The sequence below is a fragment of the Megascapheus bottae genome, chromosome 31 (genome assembly GCF_031878675.1).
Source record: "Megascapheus bottae isolate mThoBot1 chromosome 31, mThoBot2.hap1, whole genome shotgun sequence".
In the NCBI taxonomy this organism is placed as follows: Eukaryota; Metazoa; Chordata; class Mammalia; order Rodentia; family Geomyidae; genus Megascapheus; species Megascapheus bottae.
This window is the reverse complement of record NC_143539.1, coordinates 506,940-533,501: the sequence shown is the minus strand read 5'-3', so window position 1 is coordinate 533,501 and position 26,562 is coordinate 506,940. Positions and strand designations below refer to the sequence as shown.

The window sequence follows — 26,562 nt, the reverse complement described above, 5'->3', positions numbered from 1 at the left end:
TAGCCAGTTGCTCTTGTCCGGGGAGCTAGTTTTCCAGTCTGGTAGGTGGGCTTTGTTCTGTTTTGGGGGAGAGAACAGAGTTGAACACGTGTGTGTGTGTGTGTGTGTGTGTGTGTGTGTGTGTGTGTGTGTGTGCGCGTGTGTGCGCGTGTGTGCGTGTGCGCGTGTGCGTGTGGCCTGGGCTCTGTCCCTGAGCTGCTTTTGATCAAGGCTAGAGCTCTACCACTTGGGCCACAGCGCCCCTTTCTGGCCTTCTCTGTGTACGTGGCGCTGAGGAATGGCGAGCTCTATGACAATCCACATTCCCAGCCCATGGTGCACATTTTTTTAGCCTTAAATCCTCTTTCTATTGCGGGGGAGGGAGTTCGTGTCAGCCTTGGTGGCTTCAAGTGATGGGTCAGCTCTCTTTGACCTGGCACCCTGGACGTCACAGGTGCCCCCCTCACGGTGTCACCCCCCAGTGTGTCCTCCCCTCCCCACAGTGGTGCCTCTCACCTGCCCTGCCCACCTCCACCAGCTATGGCTCCTGCCCTAGACAAAGCAGCTCTCAGTCCAGGCTGGAGCCTGAGAAGAAAGCAGTGGGACACCCGAGGCATGGAGGCTGGGACGCTGGGAGCGTGGACTGGCCGCTGTGGCCCCCGTGGCTGGGTCGTGCCCAGGGCGCCCGGACAGCAGGGCGTTGGATCTCGCTTTGTGTCGGTGCGGCTGGAGAGTGGAGCTCTGGTCTGTGGCACTGGCCTCCAGCCCCGTGAGAGGGTTGCAGGCTCCCCACCCAGTAGTCCCGTCTCCCCCCAGGTCCCACTGACTTTCCCCGGGCCCGGCGCCGGGATGGAGGTGGACAGGCTGCCCGTCCTCTCGGGCTTCCGGCTGCAGTGGCTGCTGCAGGAGTTGGACAAGGAGGAGTTCCGGGTGTTCAAGGAGACGCTGTGGAAGAAGTACCTGGAGCTGATGGGCTCCGTGCTGCCCCGGGCCCAGCTGGAGCCGGCCGACCGCGCACACCTGGCTTTCCTCCTGCACGAGTACTTCGAGGGGCCGCTGGCCTGGCTGGTCACGAGCAACATCCTGGAGGGTATGGACCTGCAGGTGCTGGCGCAGGAGGCCCAGGGCGAGATGAGGCGCAAGGCACACGGTGAGAAGGGGTGTCCGAGCGGGGGAGGCGGGGAGACCCTCCGGCCCCCCAACCTCAGGAGTGATGGCTCCTGCTTAGCTCTCTCAGCTGCAGGAGAGTCGCCGTCTCAAATAGAAGACTTCAGAATGCCATTGACTGAGCAAGAGCCCGAGGAGAAAAAGGCTCCCGGTGTGTGCTGGGAGGGAGGGTGTTAAAGATGGAGGTGCTTTCTTGGGAACGAGACTAGACTTTTTGGCGGGAGGGGGATGAGGAGTCATTGGACTTGAACTCTAGGCCCGAGAGCTGTCCCTGAGCCCTTCAGCTCAAGGCCACCGCCCTACCCTGGAGCCAAGCCCCACCTCCCGTTTTCTAGAGGTTAACTGGAGTTAAGAGTCTCGGGTCCTTTAGTGCCTGGGCTGGCTTTGAACCTTGATCCTCAGATCTCAGCCTCCTGAGACGACAGGTGTGAGCCATGGCGCCCAGCTTTAGTCTGGACTTTTTCTTTTTTTTTGCTTAAACATTGGGCTGAAACTTCAGTCCTGAGTGTTGTCTGCTCTACCACTTTGAGCCTCAGTACCACGTATGGCTTTTTGGTGGTTCATTGGAGATAGATCAGAGTCTTGTAGACTTCCCTGCCTGGGCTGTGGCCCAGCTCCCAGGCGTCCCCCCCCCCCCCCCCGTGGCCTGGCTCGGAGCCCCTCAGGCAGCCATTGGAGGAACCTGCGGCGTGCTGGAGTTGTCTCTTCTCTCTCCCACAGAGACAGCAGGCTCTGCACAGGATGCTCTGCCAGGAGGTGAGCAACGTGAGGGCTGTGGACCCCGAGCTGCCCACACAGGGGTGGGGTTCAGGCGGTATGGGGGGTCTGGGGCCCCAGACCCCCGAGAGCTGAGCACAAAACACGGGGCTGCGTGTCCAGGGTTTCTGAGAAGCTGGCGCCTCCGTGGTCCCTGGGTCTCTGTGGTCCAAGGGCCCTGCACGCCCTCAGGTGACCCCGGGATGCCCATCCCCAGAGCTCAGCCGCTTCCTTCAAAATTCCTGACGATTCCTCCTCCTTGGCTGCTCATAACACCTGAGCCAGGCCTCCATGCCAGCCTCGGCTGGTGGACTAGGGATGAAGTCTCTTGGAATTTTCTGCACAAGCCAGGAGACTTTTCTTAGGTTCTTTTCTGAATAAAACCTAGTGGGAGCCCAGGACGCGGGAAGCCCCCCTCTGGCCTGTTTTCTAGTCCAGGGCTCTCCATGAACCACAGCAAAGTTAGAAAATGAAGGTGTCAGAGCTGGAGTGACTCCATGGTCGAGCACTGCCTAGCATGCATGAAGCCCTGGGCTCCATTCCTCAGTATCACAAAGCCAGAAGCGACGCTGTGGCTCAAGTGGTAGAGCGCTAGCCTTGAGCATAGAGGCTCAGAGCCCCGGCCCTGAGTTCAAGGCCAGGACTGGCCCAAAGAAAAGAAAATGAAGACAGTGGCTCAGCCCAAGAACTGGGTGGGTGGGGGCTGTGAAGAACGAAGAAAAGGCCACTCGAGGGTCAGCTCTTAGAGAAGATGCCACAGAAGTTCACACTTGGGCATTTTGTTCATTGTGTGTGTGTCAGTCCGTCTGTCCCAGCACTTGAACTCGGGGCCCTGAGGCTGTCCAATGGACGCTCCATCACGTTAGCCACTGCTCCACTTCTGCCTCTTCCGTGGCCCTGCTCAGGCTGGCCTCAAACCCTGGTCCTGAGATCTCGGTCTCCTCGGGCACGAGTCCACTTTAGCACGTGGCTAAAGTTTTTTTTGAGATTTTTATTTCTGTAGTTACGTGCCTAATTATAATTGCATGCTTAATTATATATCATGTAATACAAATGATACACACGCGTAATTACTTGTATATTATAAGTAATAATTATAGAGAAGTAATTATATACATTTTATGTTTTATGGTTATATCATCAGTGCCCTGTGGGCACTTCTGCTTAACGAAACCCCAGACTCTCTCTAAACTCACTTCTGCTTTCCTTTCTGCCATGGAGATGAGAATTCTGCCTACAAAGACCACGTGCTGACCAAATATTCCCAGAAGCAGGACGGACGCCCCGAGGCAAACCCCACCGACGGCCTGGACATGCAGACGCTGGCCGGTGCCTTTGACGCTGACCCGAAGGGCTTCCGGCCGGGCACGGTGGTCCTGCAGGCCCCATCGGGCGCTGCCCAGCGGGCTCTGTCCCACAAGATCCTGCGGTGCTGGGCGCAGGGCACGCTCTTCTGCGACCTGTTCTCCTACGTCTTCCTCCTCCCGGCCGGAGAGCTGCAGACGGGGACGAAGGACTGGAGCCTGGTGGAGCTGATGGACAGGCAATGGCCCAACCGCTGGCTCCCGGTGGCCCAGATTCTGTCCCAACCCCAGCGGCTCTTGTTCGTGGTGGATGGGCTGGAGGAGCTGGAGGCCGCCTGGTGGGACGGGGCCGGGGGGCTCTGTGAGGACTGCGCCGAGAGGCGGCCCGTGGCGGTCCTGATGTGCAGCCTGCTGCAGAAGGCGCTGCTCCCGGCCTCCTCCCTCCTCATCACCGCCACGGGCGTGGGCATCGAGCAGTTCAAGGCCCTGGTGGTGTCTCCCCGCTACCTGGTGATCACGGGGCTGTCCGTGGAGAGCAGGGCCGAGCTGGAAGACTGCACGGCCGACGGGAAGGAGGCGCTGGTCCTGGGGTCCGTGCTGACCAGACACCGGCTGCTCGACCCCTGCCAGGAGTCGCTGGTGTGCGGGCTGCTGTGCGCGGCCCTGAGGCTGCAGGAGGAGGGCCCCGGGCCCCGGGGGCCCCAGCTGGCTGACCAGACCCTCACCAGCCTCTACACCACCTATCTGTTCCACCAGCTGGCCCCCGACCGGCCCTGCCTGGCCAAGCAGGAGCGGGAAGCCCTGCAAGGCCTGTGTGGCCTGGCCGCGCATGGCCTGTGGGGCGGGCGGACTCTGTTCCATCACCAGCACCTGCAGGCCCACGGGCTGCGGGAGGCCGACGTGGGGGCCCTGGTGGGCTCGGGCCTGCTCCTGCAGCAGGAGGGCGGCCACGCTTTCCTCCACCCCAGCCTCCAGGCCTTCTGTGCTGCCTTGTTCTACGCCCTGGGGGAGCTGCGCAGGTGGCCCAGAGGTCACCTCCAACCTGTGCCCGACCCAAAGCCCGGCGGCCTCTCCCAGTCCCTGCTCTGGGTGAAGCACTTCCTGTTCGGCTTCCTGAGCCCCGGCGTGAAGCAGACGCTGGAGGCCCGGCTGGGCCCGGCGGCCTGCAGGGGGCTGGGTCCCCTGCTGCGGCGGTGGGTCTGGCTGCTGGGCTGCTCGGGCAGCGGCAGCGCGGCTCCCGACGACGTCCTGGACGCCTTCCACTGCCTCTTCGAGACGCAGGATGAGGCGTTCGTCTGCACGGCGCTGAGCGACTTCCAGGACGTGCGGCTCCAGGTCTGCTGTGGGATGGACTTGCTGGTGACCTCGTTCTGCCTCCAGCGCTGCCTGGGCCTGGCCAGCCTGCACATCCACGTCAGGGACCTCTTCCTCCCGGACGAGCTGCAGGAGATGGGCCCGGCGGCCCTGCCGTGAGTACCCAGGGGGCGGCGGTCTGGCCTGGGGCCCCGCGGTTCAGGAGACCCTCCCACCATCGTGCTCCTCACGCTCTGGGCCCCTGGCTCTTGGCTGCATGGTGGGCTCACGTCCGTTCCATTCTCTTTACATCCAGGGGGAAATCTGCCCAGGTTAAGTGGGCAAGGGGTCTCCCAATTGCGCCCCCTCCCCCCGTACGCTGTTACTGTGGCAGCAGCCGCTTGCAGCCTGCATGCTCTCCCCGCAGCGCTCTGGAGGCCAAAGCCGCCATGAAGGAGCAGTGGGAGCACTTCTGCTCCATGCTCGGCTCCCACCCTGGCCTGCGCCAGCTCCACCTGGGCAGCAGCGTCCTGAGCGAGTGGGCCATCAAGACGCTGTGCGTGAAGCTGACGTGTCCGTCCTGCCACATCCAGACGCTGGTGTAAGCCGGCCTGCACTGTCCCACGCCGGGGGGGGGGGCAGAGAGACCGGCCCTGACCCCACGTTGCCCCCAGACCCCCGCAGCACCTCAGCCCCCTCATCCACCACAGGGGGGCAGTGGCTGTCATGGCCTCTAACATGAAGCACTCATCCAGGCCATCCTCAGAGGCCAGGCCAGCTACCCAAGAGCCACGATGGGATCGTGGGTTTGAGCCCTGCCTGGGCGGCGGGCGTGAGGTTCCAGCTGGGTGTGGTGGCAGATGCCTGGTGATCTAGCCCAGCACGCTGGAAAGAGCCATGAGCTTCTATTCACCTGTCTCAATGTGAACAAGGGCTGGTGTTCAAATGGCAGTGCTGGCCTAACAAGGGCCAGGCCTCAAGTTCAAGCCTTGATCCCCCCCAGTGAGAGAAAACATTAGTATTATTAATAATAATTACAAACTGGACCTTGGAGAAAGGCCAGCGGGAACACTGGCCCAGCGTCCAGAGAGCCACTTCTCTCTGCAGACTGAAAAACGCGGAGCTCTCCTCCAGCCTCCGCCACCTGTGGAAGATCCTGGCCACCAACCTGAACCTGAAGCACATCAACCTGAGCAGCACCCCGCTGAAGGACCAGGACGTAGAGGTCGCCTGTGAGGCCCTCAGACACCCCAACTGTGCACTGACATCTCTGCGGTGAGTCTGGGGGATCCGATCTTAGGGGTTGCTCTGAGGTTTACTTTTGGGGGGACTGGGGATTGAACTCCAGGTTTTACGCTTGTCAGGAGGGCACTATACCCATTTTTTGCTTTTATTACTCTGGTTTGCCAGTCCTGGACTTGATCTCAGGGCCTGAGCACTGTCCTTGGGTTTTCTCAAGGCTAGAGCTCTACCACTTGAGCCACAGCACCACTTCTGGCCTTTCTATATATGTGGTACCAAGGAACTGAACCCAAGGCTTCATGCATGCTAGGGAGGGGAGGACGCAGTGCACGGGGGGAGCTGTCTGGGAGGGGGAGGACGCAGTGCACGGGGGGAGCTGTCTGGGAGGGGGAGGACGCAGTGCACGGCGGGGCCTCCTTTTCTGCAGCCTGGACTCCTGTGAGCTGAGCCCGGAGGGCTCCCGGATGCTGTCCCAGGTCCTCAGTGACAACGTCAGCCTGACGTCACTCAGCCTGGCAAGGAACAAGTTGACAGACCAGAGCCTGCAGCACCTCTGTGACGCCCTGAAGAGCCTACAGTGCCCTCTGAGGAGGCTGATGTGAGTTTTGGGGCCCACCGGCCCCCAATGCCAGGCCATGGCCACAGCATCGGAGTTCTCTAAGCCGAGTGCTCGGACGGCCATCGGGGTGGTCTGAGCGGGGGCAGCCCGGGAGGCTCGCCGACAGCTCTGCCCGAGTTGTCCGCAGTGACCGGCAGAGCTGGTATGGCTTCACTGCCAGGCCACGTATGTGTTGGAGACATGCATGCGTGGACGGGTGTGGATAGGGAGCAGGCTGTGTGAACAACCCCTTGGAGGCCGAGAGCTCAGATCCCAGCAGCAGCCAGTGGACCTCCTGTCCCAGGTCCAGGGCTCCATCATGGGGGGCTGTGGCTTGGTACCTCGTGCCCACTGCATGCACTCAGCCACGCCCTCCCGCCCCCCCCCCCCGAGAACTACGGGGGCCAAGGGCATGGAGTCTCACAAGCCACGCTCTGTCCCCTGCTTGGGCCTGCGGGGGGTGAGGAGAGGGCGAGTCTGAGCGCCCCCCCCCCTCCGCCGGGGCTCTTTTCCTGCAGACTGGACAGCTGTGGCCTCACAGACACCAGCTTGGAGCTGCTGGCCTCGGCCCTCAGGAGCAATCCCCACCTGACACACCTGTGCCTGTCCAACAACCACCTGGGCGCCAGCGGACTCAGCCTGCTGTGCCAGCCACTGAAGCAGCCAGGCTGCGCGCTCCAGCGGCTCGTGTGAGTCCCACGCGCTTGCGTTCCGACCGAGAGGCATGGCTTCCTCCCGGATGGGGGGCGGAGTTCCTCCCGGATGGGGGCCCCTGGCCCCAGGGAACCCACGCCAGGGCCTTGCCCAGAGCCCAGGCACGCTCAAGTCTTTGGTACAAAAGGCTCTGCTGCCCACTGGAATGTGCCTTTGTGGCAAAGCGTTTGCCCAGCAAGTGCAATGTCCTGGGTTCCAACCCAGTACCAAAACGGAAAAGAAGAAAGCTCTGCTGCTTGCCTCTGAACTCCCCCCACGTGCTTGGCCATTTTCCAGTTTCATTTATAGTCACTTAGTTGTCGTCGTCGCCATCCCTGGGCTTGAATTCAGAGCCTGGCACGCTTCTCCTACCAAAGTGGTGGCCCGATCCACACATCCTGGGGTGCAGGGCTCTGTGGATGTAGCTTCCGTATCCCCAGGGCGCTGATGTGGGTCCGAGGCCCGGGGGTGGGGAGGGCAGCGACTGCCTGGTCTGTGACCGGCTGGAGGAGGGGCATGGATGGCCTCGAGTGCAAATCTGTTGCAGTTACCAGGTAGTGCAGAGACTCGTCTGCCTCCTGAGTAACTGGCTATGGGCACATCAGGGGAGCAAGGTGGGAGACCCCCCCATGGCAATGTGTACCCCGAGTGAGATGCTGGATGCCTGCCACACCAACCGCTGCCTGGAAAACGAGGCAGCAAGGACTGGGGGTGCGGGGAGAGGAGGTTCAGGCATGGCTGCAGGTGTAGCTGTGAGCACCTTTCTAGCAAAGGTAAAGCCACGAGTTCAAACCCCACGCCTGCCCCCACTGCTGCGGGTTAAAACCGTAGAATGGAGGAAAGACTCTGCCTTGGAGTCCCCAGTGCACCTCAGAGCTGACCCCTGGGCTCAGGCAGGACTCGGGACTGAGACCCGGACTTAGGTCCACGTCAAGCTCTGGGGTCACCTGGAAATGGCATCCCCGGGACAGGAGCCCCCTTCCTGTGCGGGCGTCATAGGTGAGGTGCACGTGTCCCCCCCAACCCCAGCCTGAACCGCTGCCACCTGGAAGCGACCAGCTGTGGATTCCTGGTGTTTGCGCTGCTGAGCAACCCGGGCCTGACGCACGTGAGCCTGAGCGGGAACCCCCTGCAGGATGGCGGGCTGCAGCTGCTGTGCCAGGCCCTGGAGGGGCCATCCTGCCACCTGCAGGACCTGGAGTGAGTACCGCCCCGCCCCGGTCCCGGGCCTGCCACCTGTCCCTCCCGGAGCCAGGAACGGGGCATGTCTCTCTCAGGCTGGCAAGCTGTGACCTCACCTCGGCCTCCTGCAAGTACCTGGCCACCATCCTGGCACAGAACAAGCACCTGAGGAGCTTGGACCTCGCTGCCAATGCCCTGGGTGACAGTGGAGTGGCTGCGCTGTGCGAGGGGCTGAAGCCAAAGCGTGGCTTCCTGAGCAGGCTCGGGTGACTCCTGGGGGGCCCCCACACCCCAAGGCGGGAGGGTGGTGGGGATGAGTGGCTCTGACTCTTGGGACTCGGTGGCACCTGGGTAGTGAAGCTGCTTAACTTCCAGCTTGGCCGGAGGAAGGGGAAGTGGGGTCCGGGGTCCAGGGCTCGAGCAGCCGGTGTGCTGGGCGCAGAGCCAGGTAGCAGATGCAGTGCGGTGACACCGCCGTCTGCGGGAACAGTGGTCAGGAAGCCAGGGGCGGGGCCGTCAGAGCAGAGCATGGCCGGGCACTCAGCCTACTCGGGGTGTGGCACTGACACACGCACCACCCGTGTGGAAGCAGGAGATGGGAGTGTGCCCGGAGCGGGGCCAGATTCCAGTCTCGGGTGCTGTGATGGTGATTGTGGGAAACATTGAACGGGGGGTTCAGGGGGAGGGGGTGGGGATGGAGGAGACGGCACTGTAGGCACGGTGTGGCCCCCTGCATGGCCAGCGCCAGGCTGGGGCGAGCTGGGGCTCCCCTGGGTGTCTCTGGTGCTGCAGGCTGGAGGCGTGTGGCCTGACCTCGGACTGCTGTGCCATCCTGTCGTCCACCTTGTCCTACAACCAGTACCTGACCAGCCTGAACCTTCTACGCAACGACTTCAGCCCCATGGGGGTCACCCTGCTGTGCTCTGCCTTCTCGCACCCCAAGTGCGGCCTGCGGACAGTAGGGTGAGTCCTCGGGGCGTGCAGCCAGGCTCTGACACGGGGGTCCCGGCCGCTCCCTGGATTTCATGGCCCATGTCCACACGGCAGGTGGCTTTGTGTGGGGAGGGGGGGCTGCCCTTTGCCCTTCAGGACCCAGGGTCCGGGAGGAGCTCTGACAGCCCAACAGCCCCACGGCTTCTCCAGACGGCGGGGCCAGCAGGGCTCAGTGTTGCCGTGTCGGCTCTGGGGACCCTGCAGCTTGGGGAACGTGTTCTCTTGACGCACTGGAGCTGAGGTTCCCAGACCTTGGTGGAAGTGGGGGAACCGAGAGGGCTCGGCCTGACCGGCCGCCTCTCTGCACAGCCTGTGGAAGGGGCAGTATCCTGCGTCCGTCAGAATGCTGCTGGAGGAAGTGCAGCAGCAGAAGCCTCAGCTGGTGATCGGGGGGGACTGGTACTCCGAGGGAGACGACCGGTGCTGGTGGAAAGACTGAAGGCCCTGGCGGCTCGCTCCCTCTCGCTCCCTGGCAGGACCTCCAGAACAGCAGTCTCTGGTTCGTGTTCCTGCCATCTGGTCACTGCACCAAAAGACGAAGCTCTGGCTCCCGGGACCCTTGCGTGCACAATGGGGTGAAATAAACACTGAGCATGTGGGCTGTCGCGTGGTCGTCTTGGGGATGGAATCTGAGAGCAGAGACAAAGCAGACGTGGGTCCTCAAAAGGGACCCCAAGCCTGGCGCAGTGGCTCATGCCTGTCCTCCCAGCTGCTCAGGAGGCTGAGATCTGAGGATCACAGTTCAAGCCAGCCTGGGCACTAAAAAGTCCGTGAATCTTATCCAATTACTCACTAGAAAACGGGAAGTGGGGCTGTGGCTCAAGGGGTAGGGCAGTAGCCTTGAGCTGAAGAGCTCAGGGACAGGGCCCAGGCCCAGAGTTCAAGCCCCACAACCAACAAAAAAGTGACCCCAAGGGAGATGCTGCAGCTCATATCTGAACATCAGAGGTCACAACTTGGCTCCATATCTCAACACAGAGCTGACTCCAGTTGTCTCTGGATGGCCTGGAGTTCTGTAGCTGGGGTTTGGGGTAGCAGCAGCACTCAATGTTGAGTGTCAGTTGACATACTTGGCTGAAGCCAGCCGCTTGGTGACCCCTTCCTGGAGGGCAAAGAGCACCTTGGTAGAGTCTGGCTTCAGTTTTGGATCCCCTAATTTGGGGAGGCCCCCGGAGAACCAGGGGAGGAAGGGGAGGAGCCAGGGCCTGCAACGCCCCCAGTGGCCCAGCCTTCCACTGAGCCCAGTCCTGGGGCTTGAACTCCCAGCCTGGGCGCTGTCCCTGCGCCTCTGTGCTCAAGGCTAGCACTCCACCATTGGAGCCACAGCACCACTTTGGATTTTTCTATGTGACACCGAGGAATGGAACCCAGGGCTTCATGCGTGGTAGCCAAGCACTCTACCAGGAGGCCACACTTCCAGCCCTGAGCCTAATCTTAAAGGCAGCACCACCCAAGAGCTGGCAGGGCAGGGCTCCGTGTGGGATCCCGACCATGGCAGGGGGAAGCTCTTTTTAAAAAAAAAAAAAATCATGTCCTTGCATTTTTTAAAATACTCATATTTCTCAAATCTTTGACTTAGGTGTAATTCAGTGTCTATCTTGGGCAAGTACCTAAGTTTCAGGCCCCGAGTTCAATCCCCGATACTGCCAGTAAAACATACGCTCGTTCCCTTTGGTCCAGAACCATGGCTTGACCTTAGGATCTGTCACCTGCTCAGGTCCCTTGCAGATGGCTGGGGCTTACCCACTCGGGATGCTCCTCCAGCTCGGCATTTTGCTGGTGGGATGGGAGCCTCCTGTACTTTCTGTCCAGGCTGGCTTCAAATTGTGACCTTCTAGACCTCTGCTACCGGGGCAGCTGGCGCTACAGGTGTGAGCCCCCAACCCCATTTGTCTCCCAGCCCTGGAGTCCAGGTGTGACCCAGGTGCCACCGAGGCAAGGCTGGCTCCTGAGGCTGCCGGGCTGACAGCCAGGTTCCCAAGCTGTTGATGGTGGATAATTTACCCGTACATACTCCACGTCGCGTGGAGAACACGCCCCACCATGCTGCAATCGCCTGCAGGGAAGGACTGGCCATGGATGCCCCAGAAAGGGCACAGTCCAAGGGGCCTGTGAGGAGGCAGGACCCCACGTGCTCTGGATCCTCTCTGGGGACAGAGGAACATTTCCACTGTCCCTCCTGGCAGCCTGTCCTCAGGGCAGGTCTCATCCCACCTGCCAGCAGTGGCTTCAAGAATGGCGGCCCCACCTTGGTGAGGTTGGGGCAGCATGGACTTAGCCCAAAGCACAAACACGACAGCTGGGGTGCACTCGACTCCGTATTCAAGCACACATCCCAGCGTGTCTGCGTTCTGGGGACAGGACCTTGGTCGAGGTTGGTCAGGCGGAAGCCCTGCAGGTGTCTGGGGAAGCTTCCACAGCAGGGCTGTCTACCGGGAGGCCACTGCCCCGGACTCCATCGTAGTTTCCTCTGCCCCTTGGGCTGGGCATCCAGCTGTTTTTGGCTTTCGGGGCAAAGACCCCAACCCCAGGCCCGGGTGCTCCTCCCCACAGCAGGGATGCTCGGAATGGCTGAAGTCAAAGCCACCACGCAGAGGAAACAACGTGATGCCAGCAGCCCGCGGTGAGGACCCCGTAGGAAGGTGTGGGGCCGCCGAGGACTGGGGCTCGGGCTGCCCGACCGCCTGGCTGGGGATGTGGACTCGAGTGGGCGGCATGTGCACGCCAAGCCTCGCCTGCGCTCCCCCTCTCCCGGCCTGTCGGTCCTGTGGATGAAGTGGGGTGCGGCAGCCCACGCACCGTCCACACGGGTGGAAACGCGGGCCGGGGACCCGGTGAGGAGACGACCCGCAGGTCCTGTGAGCAGGGGTGGGGGACGCGGACCCCGCAGGACCTGGATGCCCGGTGCGGGGCGCAGGGCGCGGGCTGTGAGCGGGGCCGCCTCGGCGGAGCCCCGGGCCTTGCGCTTGGTCTCCAGGCGACCCCCGGACCCCTGCGGACAAACCACGCGGCGGTGCGGACGGACGGTTGGACGGTTTATTGCCCCGGCCCTCTGCCCCAAGTCCACGGGGGGGGCCGCGCCGCGCGGGGCGCCCCTGTCCCGACCCCGGGGTCCCGGCAGGGCGGCGCCGCCGGCCGCGCTGCTGGCAGTCTCTGCGGCCGCGGGTGAGAGGGGTGCGAGGAGCCGCCCGTGGTCCCCGGCGCCCAGCCCGAGGGGCCCGGCCCCCCCGGGCGCCCGCCCCTACCGGGCCTCGGCGGCGCGGCACTGGGCGCAGCGGAGCTCCGCGTCGCGGGGCTCGGCGTCCCCCGGCCCCCCCGGCCCCGCCCGGTAGAAGCCGCGCCCGCAGGCCCCGCAGACGGCGGGCGCGCCCACGGCGTGCTCCCGCTTGTGGCGGCGCAGCGCGGCGCCCTGCGCGAAGGCCTCGCCGCACTCCACGCAGATGTGCGCGGGCTCCTCGCCGGGCGCCGCGTCCCCGTGCTGCGCGCGCTGGTGCGCCAGCAGCGCCGCGCCCTGCCCGAAGCCCTTCCCGCACTCCACGCACACGTAGGGCTTGGGCGCCGGCGCGCGCCGCGGCCGGGGCCCCGCACCCCGCGCGCCCGCCGCGGCCCCCGCCGCCGCGCCGCCGCCGCCCGCCGCGCCCACCACTAGGAGGCCCTCGCCGTCGCCCACCGGGAGGGCGAGCTCGCCGCCCGCCGCCACCGCCGCCGCCGCCGCCGCCTCTGCCGCCGCCTCGGGCGCCTGCGCGCGCCGCACGCTGGCCGCCAGCACGCGCGCCGCCACGCCGGGCCCCGCCAGCTCCGGGTGCAGCCGCAGGTGCCGCGCCAGGCTCTTGGGCTGGCCGAAGCCGCGGCCGCAGCGCGGGCAGGCGAAGGGCTTGAGGCCGCTGTGCGAGCGCCGGTGCTTGGCCAGGCTCTTGCTCTGCGTGAAGCTGCGGCCGCAGTCGGGGCAGGCGTAGGGCTTCTCGCCGGTGTGGATGCGCTGGTGCTGCATGAGGTTGGAGCTCCAGCTGAAGCGCTTGCCGCACTCGGCGCAGGCGTAGGGCTTCTCCCCGGTGTGGATGCGGCGGTGCTGCACCAGGTGCGAGCTCTGCGAGAAGGTCTTCCCGCAGTCGCCGCAGGCGTTGGGCCGCTCGCCAGTGTGCGTGCGCTGGTGCCGCGTCAGCTTCGACCAGTGGCTGAAGCTCTTGCCGCACTCGTTGCAGATGTAGGGCGCGGGCGGGCGCGGGCGCGGCGGGGGCCCGGCCGGGGGCGCGGACGGGGCGGGGGGCAGCTTGGTCGGGGGCCAGCTGGGCGCGTCGTCGTCATCGTCGTCCATGATGAGGATGTCCACTGGAGGCGGGGCGGGAGACGGGAGGGGTCAGGCCGGGGAGGCCTCGGGCGGGGCGGAGACCGGGCCCAGAGGCGGCCCCCGCAGACATGGGGGGCGGGCAGGGGACCCCGGAAGCCGAGAGGTGGGAGGCGGGGAGGCCAGCGGGCCGCGTCGGGGTGCGGAGAGGAAGTGGGGCGGAAAGCGCGGCCCGGACCGACCCGGCCGGGCTGCGGGCGGGGGCAGCCGGCGCAGCGCCGCCTCACCTGGGTTCTCGTGGCTGGCCATCTGCTGGTCCTCGGAGTCCAGCGGCCCCGGAGACCAGGCTTCCTCCCGAAGCTCCATGTCTGGGCCCTGCTGGAAAGGGAGACACCGCTTGAAGGCCAGCTGGGCCTGTCGGAGCTGCCCCAGCACACGGGGCCGGCCGGCCGGCCAGCCAGCTGCCCGGCGTCCCTCTGCAGCTCCCGCCTGGACACTGGAGGCGCGCGGGCCGGGCCATCCCCCACTCCCTCTCCACACTGCACGCTGCGCCTCGCTGCCAAGCACGCACAGGTGAGTTCTAACCACAGCGCCACTGCACAGCGGAAGACCGCAAAGACCAGCCACAACCCACAGGGCTCGGGGCGCAGAGGCCTTCCCCCAGCTGGCCTGAGACCTGCCAGACACGGCGTGGCGGCGCGGGGCTGGAAGAGGGCAGGACGGAGTCCTTGGGGCTAAGGTTTAGGAAGGTTGGCCCCTCAGTGCCCTGCAGACCACCCCGGGTACTTACTCTGCACCTATATGCAGAGAGAAAATAAAGCACTGGGTAGCCACCCAAGCAACCAAGGGGCTGGCTGGCCTTGACGCCTTCTGAGTGGAGCCCTGGGGCCCGGCCTCACATCTACCACTGCTGTGACCTCCCCCCACCCTCAGCTCCTCCCAGCAGGGCCCCTGAGCCATCCAATTAGCCCAGGATCTGACAAGGTTATTAAGACCAGACAAATTATCATTACTGTTGTCATTAGCACCCACACCCCCTGGATGCCTGCCTGCCTGCCTACCTGCCAATCATGCCCCCTTTCTTCCTCTGCCAGTCTCAACCTCCTCCTCCTCCCCACACTGCTCAGGGCTGGGCACAGCCCCTGCCCTAGCTCTCACCTCCACTCACAGAACTGAGTCCTCAGACTCGCTTGCTGCCTCCCTGTCACCTGCCCATCTCCTCCACTTCCTACTGTGTACACAAACCCCTCCTGGCCACCCGGCTCCCAGGTCCTGGGCCCGCCCCAGTGACTGTCCCAGTCTGGGCTCTACCTTGCCCACCCTGCCCTAGCTCAGCTTCTCCACATCCCCCTGCTTACACAGCCTGGCTAAAACTGGGTGAAGGTTCTACTGGGTCCTCCAGTGGCCATGAGTGCCAACCAAGTGTGCAGCAGCCACCAGCACCAGGCACCACACAGACACCCACGTCTCACATCCTGTGAGGGGGAAGAAAAGAGGCTGTGCACATGCACGTGTGCACACACACACACACACACACACACACACACACACGACACGGGGAGGCCACTGTTGAGGAAGGGAGACCCTGGCTCAAGTGGCCCGCCCCACCACACCCCCCAGGCTCCAGCCACTCTCCTTTCCAACCAAGTGCAAGTCAGAGCCAGCCTGCAGCCCAGGGCTCTGTACGCATGGAAGCCCAATCCGGTTCCCCACGTGGGCAGAGAGAGCTGGAGGCAGGGCGGTCCCTCCTGGCCAACAGGCAGACGGGCAGACGGGCAGGACGGGTCTGTGCTCAGAGTTCCACACAACACCAGCAGGCATCATGGAGAGGTCACCTGCCGCTCTCCACTGCTGTCCCTCTCTGGGCAGGGAGACCGGCTATGTGACAGAAGCCACCCGAGAGCACAGCCCAAACCTGTGCTCGACTGGAGATTGCCCGTGTGAGTGGGTGGGCCCTCCTGTGAACCGGGCCTGGGAGGGGAGGGGCCCCCACACGCGCTGGCAGCAGCAGAGGACCTGGTGCAGGAGGGGCTCTTACACGGCAGGCTTGGGAGCAGCCCACCCTGAGCTCAGAAGCAGACACGCTGCCGGGTCCCCAGCATGGCCAGGCCCCAGGAGGTGGCCCACCCAGGCAGGACACTGCTGTGCTGCGAGTCCATGGGGCAAGGGGCCGAGAACCAGGAATGGCCCGGGGCCAGCGAGCTCCCAGCAGCCGTGCGCCCAGCCTGGCGGGTGGGGTGTACGAGGGCAGCGTGCCTGCCACCACAGGAGGGCCAGCAGCAGAGCAGCAGCAGCAGCAGCAGCAGCAGCAGCGTGCCTGCCGTCCCTGCTTCCACTCACTGTCCAGTGAGGCCCTGTGGGCAGCACACCCAGTGTGACCACCTGTGGTGTCTCCCCTGCCCTTCCTGCTACACTGCTGTGGGTCCCTCGAGTGAGGGCCAGCAGCCTGTGATAGAATGGATACTGAGTGAGTGAGGAGCTGAGACCCCGGGGCCTAATGACACCAGACACCCTCAGAGCGGGCTTGTTCACACAGAGCCAGCCCTGCCCAGAGAACAAGCCAGCAGATGGGGGCAGGATAGCAGAGGGTCAGCTCAGACTCATCCACCAGGCTCCAATCCCCAGGCTGTTCCAAGGCCTAAGAGTCCCTCCCATCTGCAAGAAGCGGGGTGGGCACCTGGGTCCCCCTTGGGAGACCTGAGGGTGCTAAGGACAGGCTCAGCGCCAGCGGTGCTTAGCACCCATCACCAGACTCAGTCTCTCCCAGCTTGAGGCCTGATGCCCAGCACAGCACTGGGCACTAGAGGACTGGGAGAGGCCTGATGCCCAGCACAGCACTGGGCACTAGAGGACTGGGAGAAGCCTGATGCCAGTACAGCACTGGACACAAGAGGACTGGGAGAAGCCTGATGCCCTGCACAGCACTGGGCACAAGAGAACTGGGAGAGGCCTGATGCCCAGCACAGCACTGGGCACTAGAGGACTGGGAGAGGCCTGATGCCCCGCACAGCACTGGGCACAAGAGGACTGGGAGAGGCCTGATGCCTGGCACAGCACAGCACTGGGCACAAGAGGGCTGGGAGAGGCCTGATGCCTCGCACAGCACTGGACACAAGAGGACTGGGAGAGGCCTGATGCCCCACACAGCACTGGGCACAAGAGGACTGGGAGAGGCCTGATGCCCCGCACAGCACAGCACTGGGCACAAGAGGACTGGGAGAGGCCTGATGACCTGCACAGCACTGGACACAAGAGGACTGGGAGAGGCCTGATGCCCCACACAGCACTGGACACAAGAGGACTGGGAGAGGCCTGATGCCAGTACAGCACTGGACACAAGAGGACTGGGAGAGGCCTGATGCCCTGCACGGCACTGGGCACAAGAGGACTGGGAGAGGCCTGATGCCAGTACAGCACTGGACACAAGAGGACTGGGAGAGGCCTGATGCCCTGCACAGCACTGGACACAAGAGGACTGGGAGAGGCCTGATGCCCCGCACAGCACTGGACACAAGAGGACTGGGAGAGGCCTGATGCCCTGCACAGCACTGGACACAAGAGGACTGGGAGAGGCCTGATGCCCTGCACAGCACTGGACACAAGAGGACTGGGAGAGGCCTGATGCCCTGCACAGCACTGGACACAAGAGGACTGGAAGACATCTGGGGGCCCAAGCTGACCATTCCGGAGGGACCACTGAGGCAGACAGTGGCCTTGTCTGTGCACCCCACCGGCCCCCTCCCCTGTGGGCTCTGAATGTGGTCTCTGGCCACAAGGCCCATCCTGGAGGGCTCCACCTTCCTGGCCCACCTCCCAGGCCCCTGCTGGGCGCCCTGCGGCTTCAGATGCTGCAGGGGCCGCCGAGGGGGCCCTGTGTTCGCGGCCTTGAGGGACCAGCTCTGGGAAAGGGAAGTGACACGTCCAAGGTCGCGGAGAGGGGGCCCTGAGCAAGGACGGCCGCGGGCGTCGCGGGCTCCCTCGGTGCGGTGGAGGCAGAGCCCCGCGAGGCGATGGGCGGGGGCTCCCGAGCGGGGCCGCGGGCGGGCGGCCCCGGGGCCCGCCAGGCGCTGACCTTGCCGGGCGCGGCCCCCGCGCGCTTCCTGGCGCCCGCGGGCGAATGAATGGGGGTCCGGCGGCCGGAACCCCGCAATCGCCGCCCGGGCCAGCAGCGGGCGGGCAGGGGGCGCGGAGGGGCGCGTAGGGCCCGGAGGCCCGGGTCCGCGCTGCCGGCCGCCGCTTCCGGCCGCGCGAGTCAGCGCGGCCCCTCCCCCGCGGCACTTCCGGCCGCGGCCCGCCGCCGCCGCCGCCGCCGGGGCACCGGCCGTCTGCCCCGGACGGCCCGGGACGGCGCGGACCCCGGGCGCCGGCCGCGCTCCCGCGCCCCGGGGCTGGCGCGCACGCGCGACGGGACCCAGACGCTCGGCGCACGCGCGCTCCCGGCGGCCGGCGCGCGCGCGCTCACGCCCCCCCCGGCGCGCACGCGCACTCGCCGGCCCGGCCGCGCTCGCCCTCCCGCCTCCCCACCCACCCCAGTCTCAAGCCCGGCGTCCCGACGCGCGTCCGCCTCCGTGGCCCGCGCCCGCGCCCACCTCCTCGGCTCCGGGCCCGCCGCGCCGCGCTCCTCCTCCTCCTCTCGCCTGCCTCGCGGACGCTGGCGGCGGCGGCGGCGGCGGCGGCAGCGGCGACTCAGACCCTGGGGTCAGGGGGACGGGCGCCCAGGCCGGAAGTGACCTTCCCGGCCGCTTCCGCCCGCGCCGCAGCGCCCCCCCTCCCAGCCACGCTCGGCCTCGAGCGGCGACCCCGCCGCCCCCCGCTCGGTGGTGCCCCGGGGCGCCACTTCCGGGCGCGTCTAGGACGCGGGTCCTCCGGCCCGCTCTATGGCGCCCAGGGCCCCGCGGCCCGTTAGACGCGGGCTTCCGGGTGCCGCGGCCCCGCCCGGCCCGCTGCGCCTGCGCGCCGCGCTCGGCCCCCGCCCGCCGCCCGCTCCCCGCCGCCGCCGCCGCCGCCGCCGCCGCTCCTCCCCACCCCGCCCCGCCGCGAGGACGCGGGCCTCCGGGGCTCGGACCTGCGGGTCGCGCTCCGGGCTTCGAGCCTGGCGCTCCGCCCCGGAGGCTCACCGGGGCGCCCCCGGCGCTGACCGCCGCGGCCCGCGGCCTCCCCTCGCCTCCCCCGAGCGCCGGGGCGCGGAGGCGGGAGCTGCCTACCGAGTGACATCTCTCCAGGGGCACGAACACCGCGGGTGGAGTTTGAGACACAGCCCTCGCCAAGGGTGTGTGCAAGCGCGGGCTCAGGGCCCTCGGCTTCTCCTTGGCTCTTTCCCTGCAGACACTGAGACCCGGGACCCCCCCGCCCCAAAACAGGGACCCAAGGAGAGCGATTCAGACTCAGAGGATCCCAGGGCCCTGGAATCCAGTCACAGACGAGTCCATCACCGTTAGGACTCAGGATACCGACACAGAAGGGAAGAGACACTTCCTTGGCTTGGGTACACCTGGACACCTTGGGGTGCGGCCGGCTGCTGCCTCCACTGCGGTGTCTTCACCCTGGCGGGTCTAATGGAGGCCAGACAGTCTCCAGCTTTCCCAGCCTACATATACACCTCGGAAGAAGTGGGGGCAGGGGACGCTCATTAAGCAATTACTTTATTTAATTGTTCATCAGTATCAAACTGGCCGCCCCACACCGAGTCCGCTACGCGAGGGCTGGGGGAGCTCCTCCACTCTTCCAATTAGCAAAACCCGAGCCTTAGGGCGCCCAGGACTGCAGAACCAGGGACGAACCAAACCCTTCCGCCCCAGAGGATCTCATGGCTTCAAAGCACCACACCAACAGAAAACGTTAATTATTATTTTGAGTAATAATTATAGCATTGCTACAAAAGGCCCGCGCTCTCGGAGGGTGTGAGCTACATTTACTGCCAAAGAAAGCCTCACCCGCGGGCCTGGACTTCGGGACGGCCGCCTTCTTCCTGCCCGCTCCTGCCCTACTCACTTAGGGAGGCCTTAGCGGGAGAAGGGGAGGGCAGGCTAGAAGAGCTGGTTTCCGGGCGGGCAGGCGGGCGCTTGCCTTGGGCTGTCCGGAGAGTCCTAGCGAGGACATCACGGTCAGGCCGTGGACGGGGCCTCCGTGCGCTCCCCTGCCCGGGGTCGGGGCCTCCGTGCGCTCCCCTGCCCGGGGTCGGGGCGTGGACGGGGCCTCCGTGCGCTCCTCTGCCCGGGGTCCGGGCGTGGACGGGGCCTCCGTGCGCTCCCCTGCCCGGGGTCGGGGCCTCCGTGCGCTCCCCTGCCCGGGGACCGGGCGTGGACGGGGCCTCCGTGCGCTCCCCTGCCCGGGGTCGGGGCGTGGACGGGGCCTCCGTGCGCTCCTCTGCCCGGGGTCCGGGCGTGGACGGGGCCTCCGTGCGCTCCCCTGCCCGGGGTCGGGGCCTCCGTGCGCTCCCCTGCCCGGGGTCGGGGCGTGGACGGGGCCTCCGTGCGCTCCCCTGCCCGGGGTCGGGGCGTGGACGGGGCCTCCGTGCGCTCCCCTGCCCGGGGTCGGGGCGTGGACGGGGCCTCCGTGCGCTCCCCTGCCCGGGGTCGGGGCGTGGACGGGGCCTCCGTGCGCTCCCCTGCCCGGGGTCGGGGCGTGGACGGGGCCTCCGTGCGCTCCCCTGCCCGGGGTCGGGGCGTGGACGGGGCCTCCGTGCGCTCCCCTGCCCGGGGTCGGGGCGTGGACGGGGCCTCCGTGCGCTCCCCTGCCCGGGGTCGGGGCCTCCGTGCGCTCCCCTGCCCGGGGTCGGGGCGTGGACGGGGCCCCCGTGCGCTCCTCTGCCCGGGGTCGGGGCGTGGACGGGGCCTCCGTGCGCTCCCCTGCCCGGGGTCCGGGCGTGGACGGGGCGCCGTGGCGGGCCAGCTTACTGACGGTGGGGCAGGCCGTCTGGGAAGGAGACAGGAGACACGCGATCCCCAAGGGCTCCGCCAGGTGAGGAGACGGTGACGCGTTCCGGCCCGCGGCCCACAGGAGGGGAGACGGGCAGAGCGGCGGGCACCGGTGCAGGCTCCCCAAGCCGGCTCTGCGACCACCGCTCTCCGTCCTAGCTCACATCGGCCGGAGCGGGGAGCGTGGTCGCCTCTTCCTCCGGCCAGCGCCTCCGGGACGCGGCGCGGACCTCCACGGTTTCCACAACAACGCCGCCATCACGCCGACCCCCGCCGGTATTTCTGCGCATGCTCGGAAGTCTCCCCGGTGCATTCTGGGAGTCGTAGTCCGGTGCCGCCTCGCTCCGCGGGCGCCTGCGGAGGCCGAGGGCGGCGTGGGCCGCGCCTCGGAGGCTCTGGGGAAACGTAGTTCCAGCGCTGGAGCCAATGAGAGGCGCCCTGGCCGAAGGCCTCCCTGAAAACGTCGCTCCAGACGGGCTGAGCGCAGGGACTGGCTGGGCAGAGCCCGCGGCGGGGGGGGGCGAGGGTGGGGGAGGGGAACGGGCGAGCCGGGCGCAAAGCCTGCCGGGGCATGGAGTCGCGGCGAGCTTCCTGCGCATGTGCGGGAAGCTGAGGGGCTGGGGGGCCTCGCCCTGGAGAGTGAGGTAAGCCGGCGGGCGCTGAGGGGGTCCGGGCGGCAGTCGGGGAGGCAGGGGGACAGCGAGGGCGGTGAGAAAGGCCGGGGAGCCTCCGGGTTCGAGGTCTGCGGGGGAGCCGAAGTGCCCGGGTGGGGTCGGGCCCTGGAGGTGCGCAGCGGATCGGGAGGGAGCGCGGGGGAGGGGGCAAGCGGAGCGGGGGAGGGGGCTAGCGAGGCAGGGGAGGGGGCCTTGGGGCAGGGGAGGAGGCAAGCGGGGCAGGGGAGGGGCCAAGCGGGGCCGGGGTGGGGGGGAAAGCAGGGCAGGGGAGGGGGCAACAGGGCAGGGGCGGGGCCAAGCCGTGCAGGGGAGGGGGAAGCAGGGCCAGGGAGGGGCCAAGCGGTCAGGGGAGGAGCCGGGGCGGGGCCTAGCAGGGCGGGGGCGGGGCCTAGCGGTCAGGGGAGGAGCCGGGGCGGGGCCTAGCAGGGCGGGGGAGGGGCCTAGCGGGGCGGGGAGGGGCGTCCCCCACTGGGGAAGGACAGTTGCACTTGCAGATGCAGACGCTGTGGGAACAGCGCCTCACCCTTGGACATGGACTCTTGAGCCCTCCTGTCCCGATGGTGGGCAGGCGGGTCTGAGGACGGCTTCTCCTGCTCCCACGCCACTGACAGTGACTACCTGGGCGCTTACCTCTTGCCGGGCTCTTACCTCTTGCCGGGCGCTGGGCCCCAGCCTTTTTCTCAGCCTTGTTTTTGTCCTGAAGAAGCAGGGGTAGAACTGGTGAAAGGAGACGGGCTGGAGAGGTGGAAGTCATAGGCCAGTGCCAGTGGGCAGTGCTCGGGACAGGGCAGAGTGCCAGACCAGTTTTCTGTGCTTGCTGGGGGGTGGGAGGAGGCTGCCACCACCTGGTTCCCCAGCCGTGTTGGCCTGCAGGTGCAGAGAGGAGGTCTGAGGCTTGGCATGTAAGGCTACATTGCCCCGATGCAGTGTGGTTGAGCTCTCAGATCTGGATGCCTTGGCACTCCTGAGCGTGCGGTCTGGGGGGCACCTCCTGGGATGGACAGCAGGGTCATAGCTCTCCCGCGCCTGATGTGTGCTCCTGGGATGTGTCCTGGTCAGGTCTACTCTAAGGACTTAGCAGCAATGACTGTTTCTCTTCCTGCAAAATGGGTCGCGGACACCAGCCTCCTGTGATTTGCCCCGTAAATTTCCCCAGCGCCACCCGAATCCCGGGCTTGCCCTCACGGAGGCGTGTTTCCCTCGTGGAAAGGTGGCACACGGTATTGTCAGTACCCACGTCTTGTGAGATGCTAAATGAAGATGTAGTGAGGATGGTGTGCCAGGCGTCCTCGCTCCTGAGGAGGCTGAAGCCTGAGGGTGGCACTTCCCAGCTGGCCTGGGCAGGGAACTCTGTGAGACTTAGCTCCATAACTACCCACAAGTTCCAAGTGGAGCTGTGGCTCAAGTGATAAGAGCGCCAGCCTTGAGAGAAGAAGCTACAGTGCAGTGTCCAGGCCCTTTGCTCCAGTCCCAGGACACACATGGCTACTGAGTTAGGGTGGGTGGCTGGGGAGCCCGTGCCAGGGGTCATTTCACCCAGGCTCCAAAGCTGCATGGCGGGGGGAGCACTAATCCTCCATCAGAGGGTAAAACGGGAGGGGGCTGGGGAGGTGGGGTAGATAGGCCAGTGCCAGCGGATGCCGCTTCCTGGCTGGCACAGTGAGTGAGCACTTCGCTCCACAGTCCTCACAGAGCAAAGGAGCCTGAGGACGGGTGTGGAGGGCAGTGCTCGGGACGGGGCAGAGTGCCAAACCAGTGCCAACCACAGACCTCACGAGAGCGGAGTCCCGCCTGGTGACACCGCCATGGCCGTTCGGACCCTGCAGAACTCCCAGGCGGAGGGCCCCCCACCCCACCCACCCCACCCCAGGCTAATTGGAGATAAGAGTCCAAGGTCTTTTGTATCTGGGCTGGCTTTGAACCTCCACCCTCAGATTTCCGCCTCCTAAGTAGCTAGGATGACCAGTGAGCCGGTGCTTGGCTTTTTTTTTTCAGTCCTGGCACTATCTCTGAACTTGTTAGGCTCAAGACTAGTATTCCACCACTTGAGCCATAGCACCACTTCTGGCTTGTTTGGGTAGTTTGCTGGAGGTGAGAGTCTCATGGTCTTTCCTTCCCCAGGCTGGCTTTGAACTTGGATCCTCAGATCTCAGCCTCCTGAGTAGCTAGGATGACAGGCGTGAGCCACCACTGAAGCTGTGGCCCCAGCACTGTGTCTTCTTGATGGCCGGGGCCACTGGCGCTTCCGCCAGGTGGCACAGCTGAGGTGGGGGCAAACCTTGAGGCTGCTGGCCCCGGCAGAGCCACACATCGGCCCCACCTCACTGTCGTCCCTCCTGCAGGCACTGCCGACAACCCTGACGGCCACATGGAGGCCCTGGCCCCACAGCTGGTGAAGCAGGAGGGCGGCAACGCCGAGGCCCTCACGCCAGACTCACCCTGGCACCGCTTCCGCCACTTCCACCTGGGAGATGCCCCTGGGCTGCGTGAGGCGCTGGGCCTGCTCCGAGCTCTGTGCCGGGAGTGGCTGCGGCCGGAGGTGCACACGAAGGAGCAAATGCTGGAGCTGCTGGTGCTGGAGCAGTTCCTGAGCGCTCTGCCCGCCGACACCCAGGCCTGGGTGTGCAGCCGGCAGCCCCAGAGCGGTGAGGAGGCTGTGGCCCTGCTGGAGGAGCTCTGGGTGAGCCGCTCGCCCCTGGGTGCCCAGGGTCTACTGGCTTAGCTGAGTAGAGGTGGTAACCTCCTGGCAGGGAGAAATCTAAGGGCGTGGCCTGGTGGCAGAGTGCTTGCCTGGCATGCATGAAGCCCTGGGTTCCAGTCCTCAGAAAGAGCTGGGAGTGGCACTGTGGGTCAAGCGGGAGGGCACCAAGCTTGAGCCAGAGACGCTCGGACAGTGCCCAGGCCACACAATGGGAAAAAAAGAATCGGTGTGCAGATCCCCCCGATTTGTGAAACTCACTGGCCCTCGGCACAGCCCTCCTCCTGTGGCTGCCTCAAGTAGAGCTGGACCTACAAGGCCCGCAGTACCAAGTTCCTCCGGCTGACCGGAGGGTTAAGGGAACTTCCTGGTGCCACGTTCTTGTGAGCATCTGAAAGGGTCAAGTGAGCGGGTCCGTTTGGACCTGGGGCCCCGGACACTCCCTGCTGTGGTGGTCACCAGTGAGGCCCTTGCAGTCAGCGCTGTGCCAGGTGAGCAGTGACTACCGCGTCCCCAGGAGTGTTCAGGACCGGCCTCTGGCGGCAGGGGCCCTGGCCTCTCTGTGGGTCCTGTGTGCTCCCTCGCAGAGAGCCTGCTTCCTATGGAGCACAGCAGGTGGTCTGAGGGTCGGGAGGGCGCTGCAGTTTCTAAACTTGAACCATGTGTTTGTCACCGCAGGGCCCAGCGACCTCCCCAGACCAGTCATCAGCAGGGAAGGTCCCCCGGGAGCTGGCGGAAGGCTCCGGGGTCACAGCGAAGGAAGACAGTGAGGTGGTAGCCCCAGGTGAGCAGCTGGCCCCTGTGCCTCCAGGCCAGCACCAACTGCACCCCTGCCCTGGGAATACTGGCTGTGGATGGGTAACATGTGCCCCTTCCAGGCTGCCAAATCCCCAGGGCCGCCCTTTCCTCCTGTGGTCCTTGGAGGCAGGGACTCTGCCTGAACCGCGGGCTGGCCCTGAGCTTCCTTCCCTCAGTGATGGGATCGCAGACACGCGCCACCATGTCTGGCAAGACTTGGCACAAGCTGGCAGGGCAGGGGCGGGGCCGGGGCAGGGTCCAGCAGCCTGTGACCACCCTGTCTCTGGGTCTGGCCGCCCACAGCACTGCCCCGGCCTCCCAGGAGGCCCCTCCTGGGCTGGCTGGCGCTGGGTGTGGGGGCTGCGGCCCAGCTCCCCCCGGCCACCTTCCCACCGTGGCCTCGCCCAGGTGCCACGGTGCCGCCCCGCGCGGCCAGGTGCGCACATGCGCCTCCTGTCCCCCACCCCGTGACACCCTCTCTCTCTCTCTCTCTCTCTCTCTCTCTCTCTCTCTCTCTCTCTCCCCCTCTCCCCCTCTCCCTCGCTCTCTCTCTTTCAGGACCCGCGGCGGAGCCCCCCGCCCCCGGCGAGGCCCGGGCCGCGCGCCCCTACAAGCAGGAGCCGGGCAGCCCCCCGCCGGCCCCACTGGCGCCCGGCCTGCCCGCCTTCCTGGCCCCAGGCCTCGTGGCGTGCCCCGAGTGCGGGAAGGCGCCCCTGAAGCCGGCGCACCTGCTGCGCCACCGGCAGAGCCACTCGGCCGAGAAGCCGCACGCGTGCCCCGAGTGCGGGAAGGCCTTCCGGCGCAAGGAGCACCTGCGGCGCCACCGCGGCACGCACCCCGGCGGGCCGGGGCCCGCGCTGCGCCCGCTGCCCGCGCGCGAGAAGCCGCACGCCTGCTGCGAGTGCGGAAAGACCTTCTACTGGCGGGAGCACCTCGTGCGGCACCGCAAGACGCACTCGGGCGCGCGGCCCTTCGCCTGCTGGGAGTGCGGCAAGGGCTTCGGGCGCCGCGAGCACGTGCTGCGCCACCAGCGCATCCACGGCCGGGCCGCGGCGGGCGCGCAGGGCGCCTCGGCGCCGGGCCCCGAGGGCGGCGGCGGCGGCGGCGCCTTCCCGCCCTGGCCGCTGGGGTAGCCCGGTGCCCGCCTCGCCGTGGGCTCCGCCGGGCCAGGCCGGTCACCAGCATCCCGCAGAATAAAGGGGCTGCCATACGAGCGCAGCGGCGTCGGTGGTGGTTGTTCCGGGCCCGTGGGGAGGCCGGGGAGGGCCGCGCTCACACTCACCGGGGGCTCCGGCTGCCGCGTGCCTGCTGCGACTGGAGGCCTGGGTGCCTGGATGCGCCAGGGCTGCCGCCTCTGACCGCCGGTCCGGCAGGGCCCGGGGGACCTGGACCGGCCTCCCAGCACGGGTCGCGCCGGGCAGGAGCGCATTGCCATCCCCCTTCCCCCCTCGGCTGCAGAGCGCCTGCCTCCGTGTGCGCATGCGTGCCCAGGGGCGCGTGCTTGGCTGTGCGCATGCGTGCCCGTTGCGCGCGTGCACGGTGGCGAAGACCACGCGGCAGGGGCGCGGGGACGCGCAGGGTGGGGTGGGCGGGGGCTGATGCGGGCGCCGCGTCCCCTTCCGCGGTCACGCGCCGTCCCAGGTGCTCAGCCTGCAGCCGGGCCCGGGGCGCTGTCCCTACGCCTCCTTGTGCCCAAGGCCAGCGCCCGGCCTCCCCAGCCGCTGCGCCTCCTCCCGCTGGCTGGTGATCGGGTGGAGATAAGAGTTAGGCGCGGGAGCGCCAGCAGGGGTGCTGAGGCTCGAGTGGTAGAGCTCCGGCCCTGAGCAAGCCCAGGACCGGCGAAGGACGACACCCCAAAGCCATGGCCTTTCCTGCGCGGGCCGCTTTGAGCCGGCGTCCTCGCGTCTCAGTGTCCTGAGCAGCATTACGGCTGTGAGCCGGGCTCCCTCCGGGGCCCTGCGCAGTGCCCGTGCTGGGGCTGAT

General features: G+C 66.4%; 3 protein-coding genes across 10 annotated transcripts; 2 read left to right on the top strand and 1 right to left on the bottom strand.

Annotated features, from left to right (window-relative positions):
• The first annotated feature begins 828 nt into the window (after positions 1 to 828).
• Positions 829 to 9,788, top strand: Nlrp5 (NLR family pyrin domain containing 5). The gene is made up of 11 exons (XM_090321930.1): positions 829 to 1,299; positions 1,867 to 1,960; positions 3,124 to 4,675; positions 4,927 to 5,100; positions 5,607 to 5,774; positions 6,169 to 6,339; positions 6,858 to 7,028; positions 8,062 to 8,232; positions 8,310 to 8,480; positions 9,007 to 9,177; positions 9,517 to 9,788. The coding sequence occupies exons 1-11, from the start codon at positions 829 to 831 to the stop codon at positions 9,644 to 9,646; spliced, it is 3,444 nt and encodes a 1,147-aa protein (XP_090178056.1). The 3' UTR covers positions 9,647 to 9,788.
• A 2,602-nt stretch (positions 9,789 to 12,390) lies between these two features.
• On the bottom strand, positions 12,391 to 18,862 carry Znf787 (zinc finger protein 787). Of its 6 annotated transcripts, none has more exons than XM_090322047.1 (3): positions 18,697 to 18,862; positions 13,780 to 13,870; positions 12,391 to 13,536 (listed from the first exon to the last, which is right to left on the bottom strand). In XM_090322047.1, the coding sequence occupies exons 2-3, from the start codon at positions 13,856 to 13,858 to the stop codon at positions 12,449 to 12,451; spliced, it is 1,167 nt and encodes a 388-aa protein (XP_090178173.1). In that variant the 5' UTR covers positions 13,859 to 13,870; positions 18,697 to 18,862; the 3' UTR covers positions 12,391 to 12,448. The 6 variants fall into 6 exon arrangements, with proteins under 6 accessions (XP_090178173.1, XP_090178171.1, XP_090178172.1 ...); XM_090322045.1 differs by having other exon boundaries at positions 13,780 to 13,867; positions 18,697 to 18,753; XM_090322046.1 differs by lacking the exon at positions 18,697 to 18,862 and adding an exon at positions 18,082 to 18,380.
• A 2,106-nt stretch (positions 18,863 to 20,968) lies between these two features.
• Znf444 (zinc finger protein 444) lies at positions 20,969 to 25,787 on the top strand. Of its 3 annotated transcripts, none has more exons than XM_090322049.1 (5): positions 20,969 to 21,053; positions 23,205 to 23,349; positions 23,426 to 23,763; positions 24,460 to 24,565; positions 25,138 to 25,787. In XM_090322049.1, the coding sequence occupies exons 3-5, from the start codon at positions 23,452 to 23,454 to the stop codon at positions 25,710 to 25,712; spliced, it is 993 nt and encodes a 330-aa protein (XP_090178175.1). In that variant the 5' UTR covers positions 20,969 to 21,053; positions 23,205 to 23,349; positions 23,426 to 23,451; the 3' UTR covers positions 25,713 to 25,787. The 3 variants fall into 3 exon arrangements, with proteins under 3 accessions (XP_090178175.1, XP_090178174.1, XP_090178176.1); XM_090322050.1 differs by lacking the exon at positions 20,969 to 21,053 and adding an exon at positions 21,875 to 22,303; XM_090322048.1 differs by lacking the exon at positions 23,205 to 23,349.
• The last annotated feature ends 775 nt before the right edge of the window (positions 25,788 to 26,562 follow it).

What these genes read in the sequence shown, in the direction of transcription:
- Nlrp5 (XM_090321930.1), top strand. Translation starts at nt 829, where the DNA reads ATGGAGGTGGACAGGCTGCCCGTCCTCTCGGGCTTCCGGCTGCAGTGG. An exon ending in ATGGGCCCGGCGGCCCTGCC is followed by an intron (nt 4,676 to 4,926) that starts GTGAGTACCCAG and finishes CTCTCCCCGCAG; the next exon opens with CGCTCTGGAGGCCAAAGCCG. An exon ending in GGCTTCCTGAGCAGGCTCGG is followed by an intron (nt 8,481 to 9,006) that starts GTGACTCCTGGG and finishes CTGGTGCTGCAG; the next exon opens with GCTGGAGGCGTGTGGCCTGA.
- Znf787 (XM_090322047.1), bottom strand. Translation starts at nt 13,858, where the DNA reads ATGGAGCTTCGGGAGGAAGCCTGGTCTCCGGGGCCGCTGGACTCCGAG. An exon ending in GGCCAGCCACGAGAACCCAG is followed by an intron (nt 13,537 to 13,779) that starts GTGAGGCGGCGC and finishes CCCCGCCTCCAG; the next exon opens with TGGACATCCTCATCATGGAC.
- Znf444 (XM_090322048.1), top strand. Translation starts at nt 23,452, where the DNA reads ATGGAGGCCCTGGCCCCACAGCTGGTGAAGCAGGAGGGCGGCAACGCC. An exon ending in CCCTGCTGGAGGAGCTCTGG is followed by an intron (nt 23,764 to 24,459) that starts GTGAGCCGCTCG and finishes TTGTCACCGCAG; the next exon opens with GGCCCAGCGACCTCCCCAGA. An exon ending in CAGTGAGGTGGTAGCCCCAG is followed by an intron (nt 24,566 to 25,137) that starts GTGAGCAGCTGG and finishes TCTCTCTTTCAG; the next exon opens with GACCCGCGGCGGAGCCCCCC.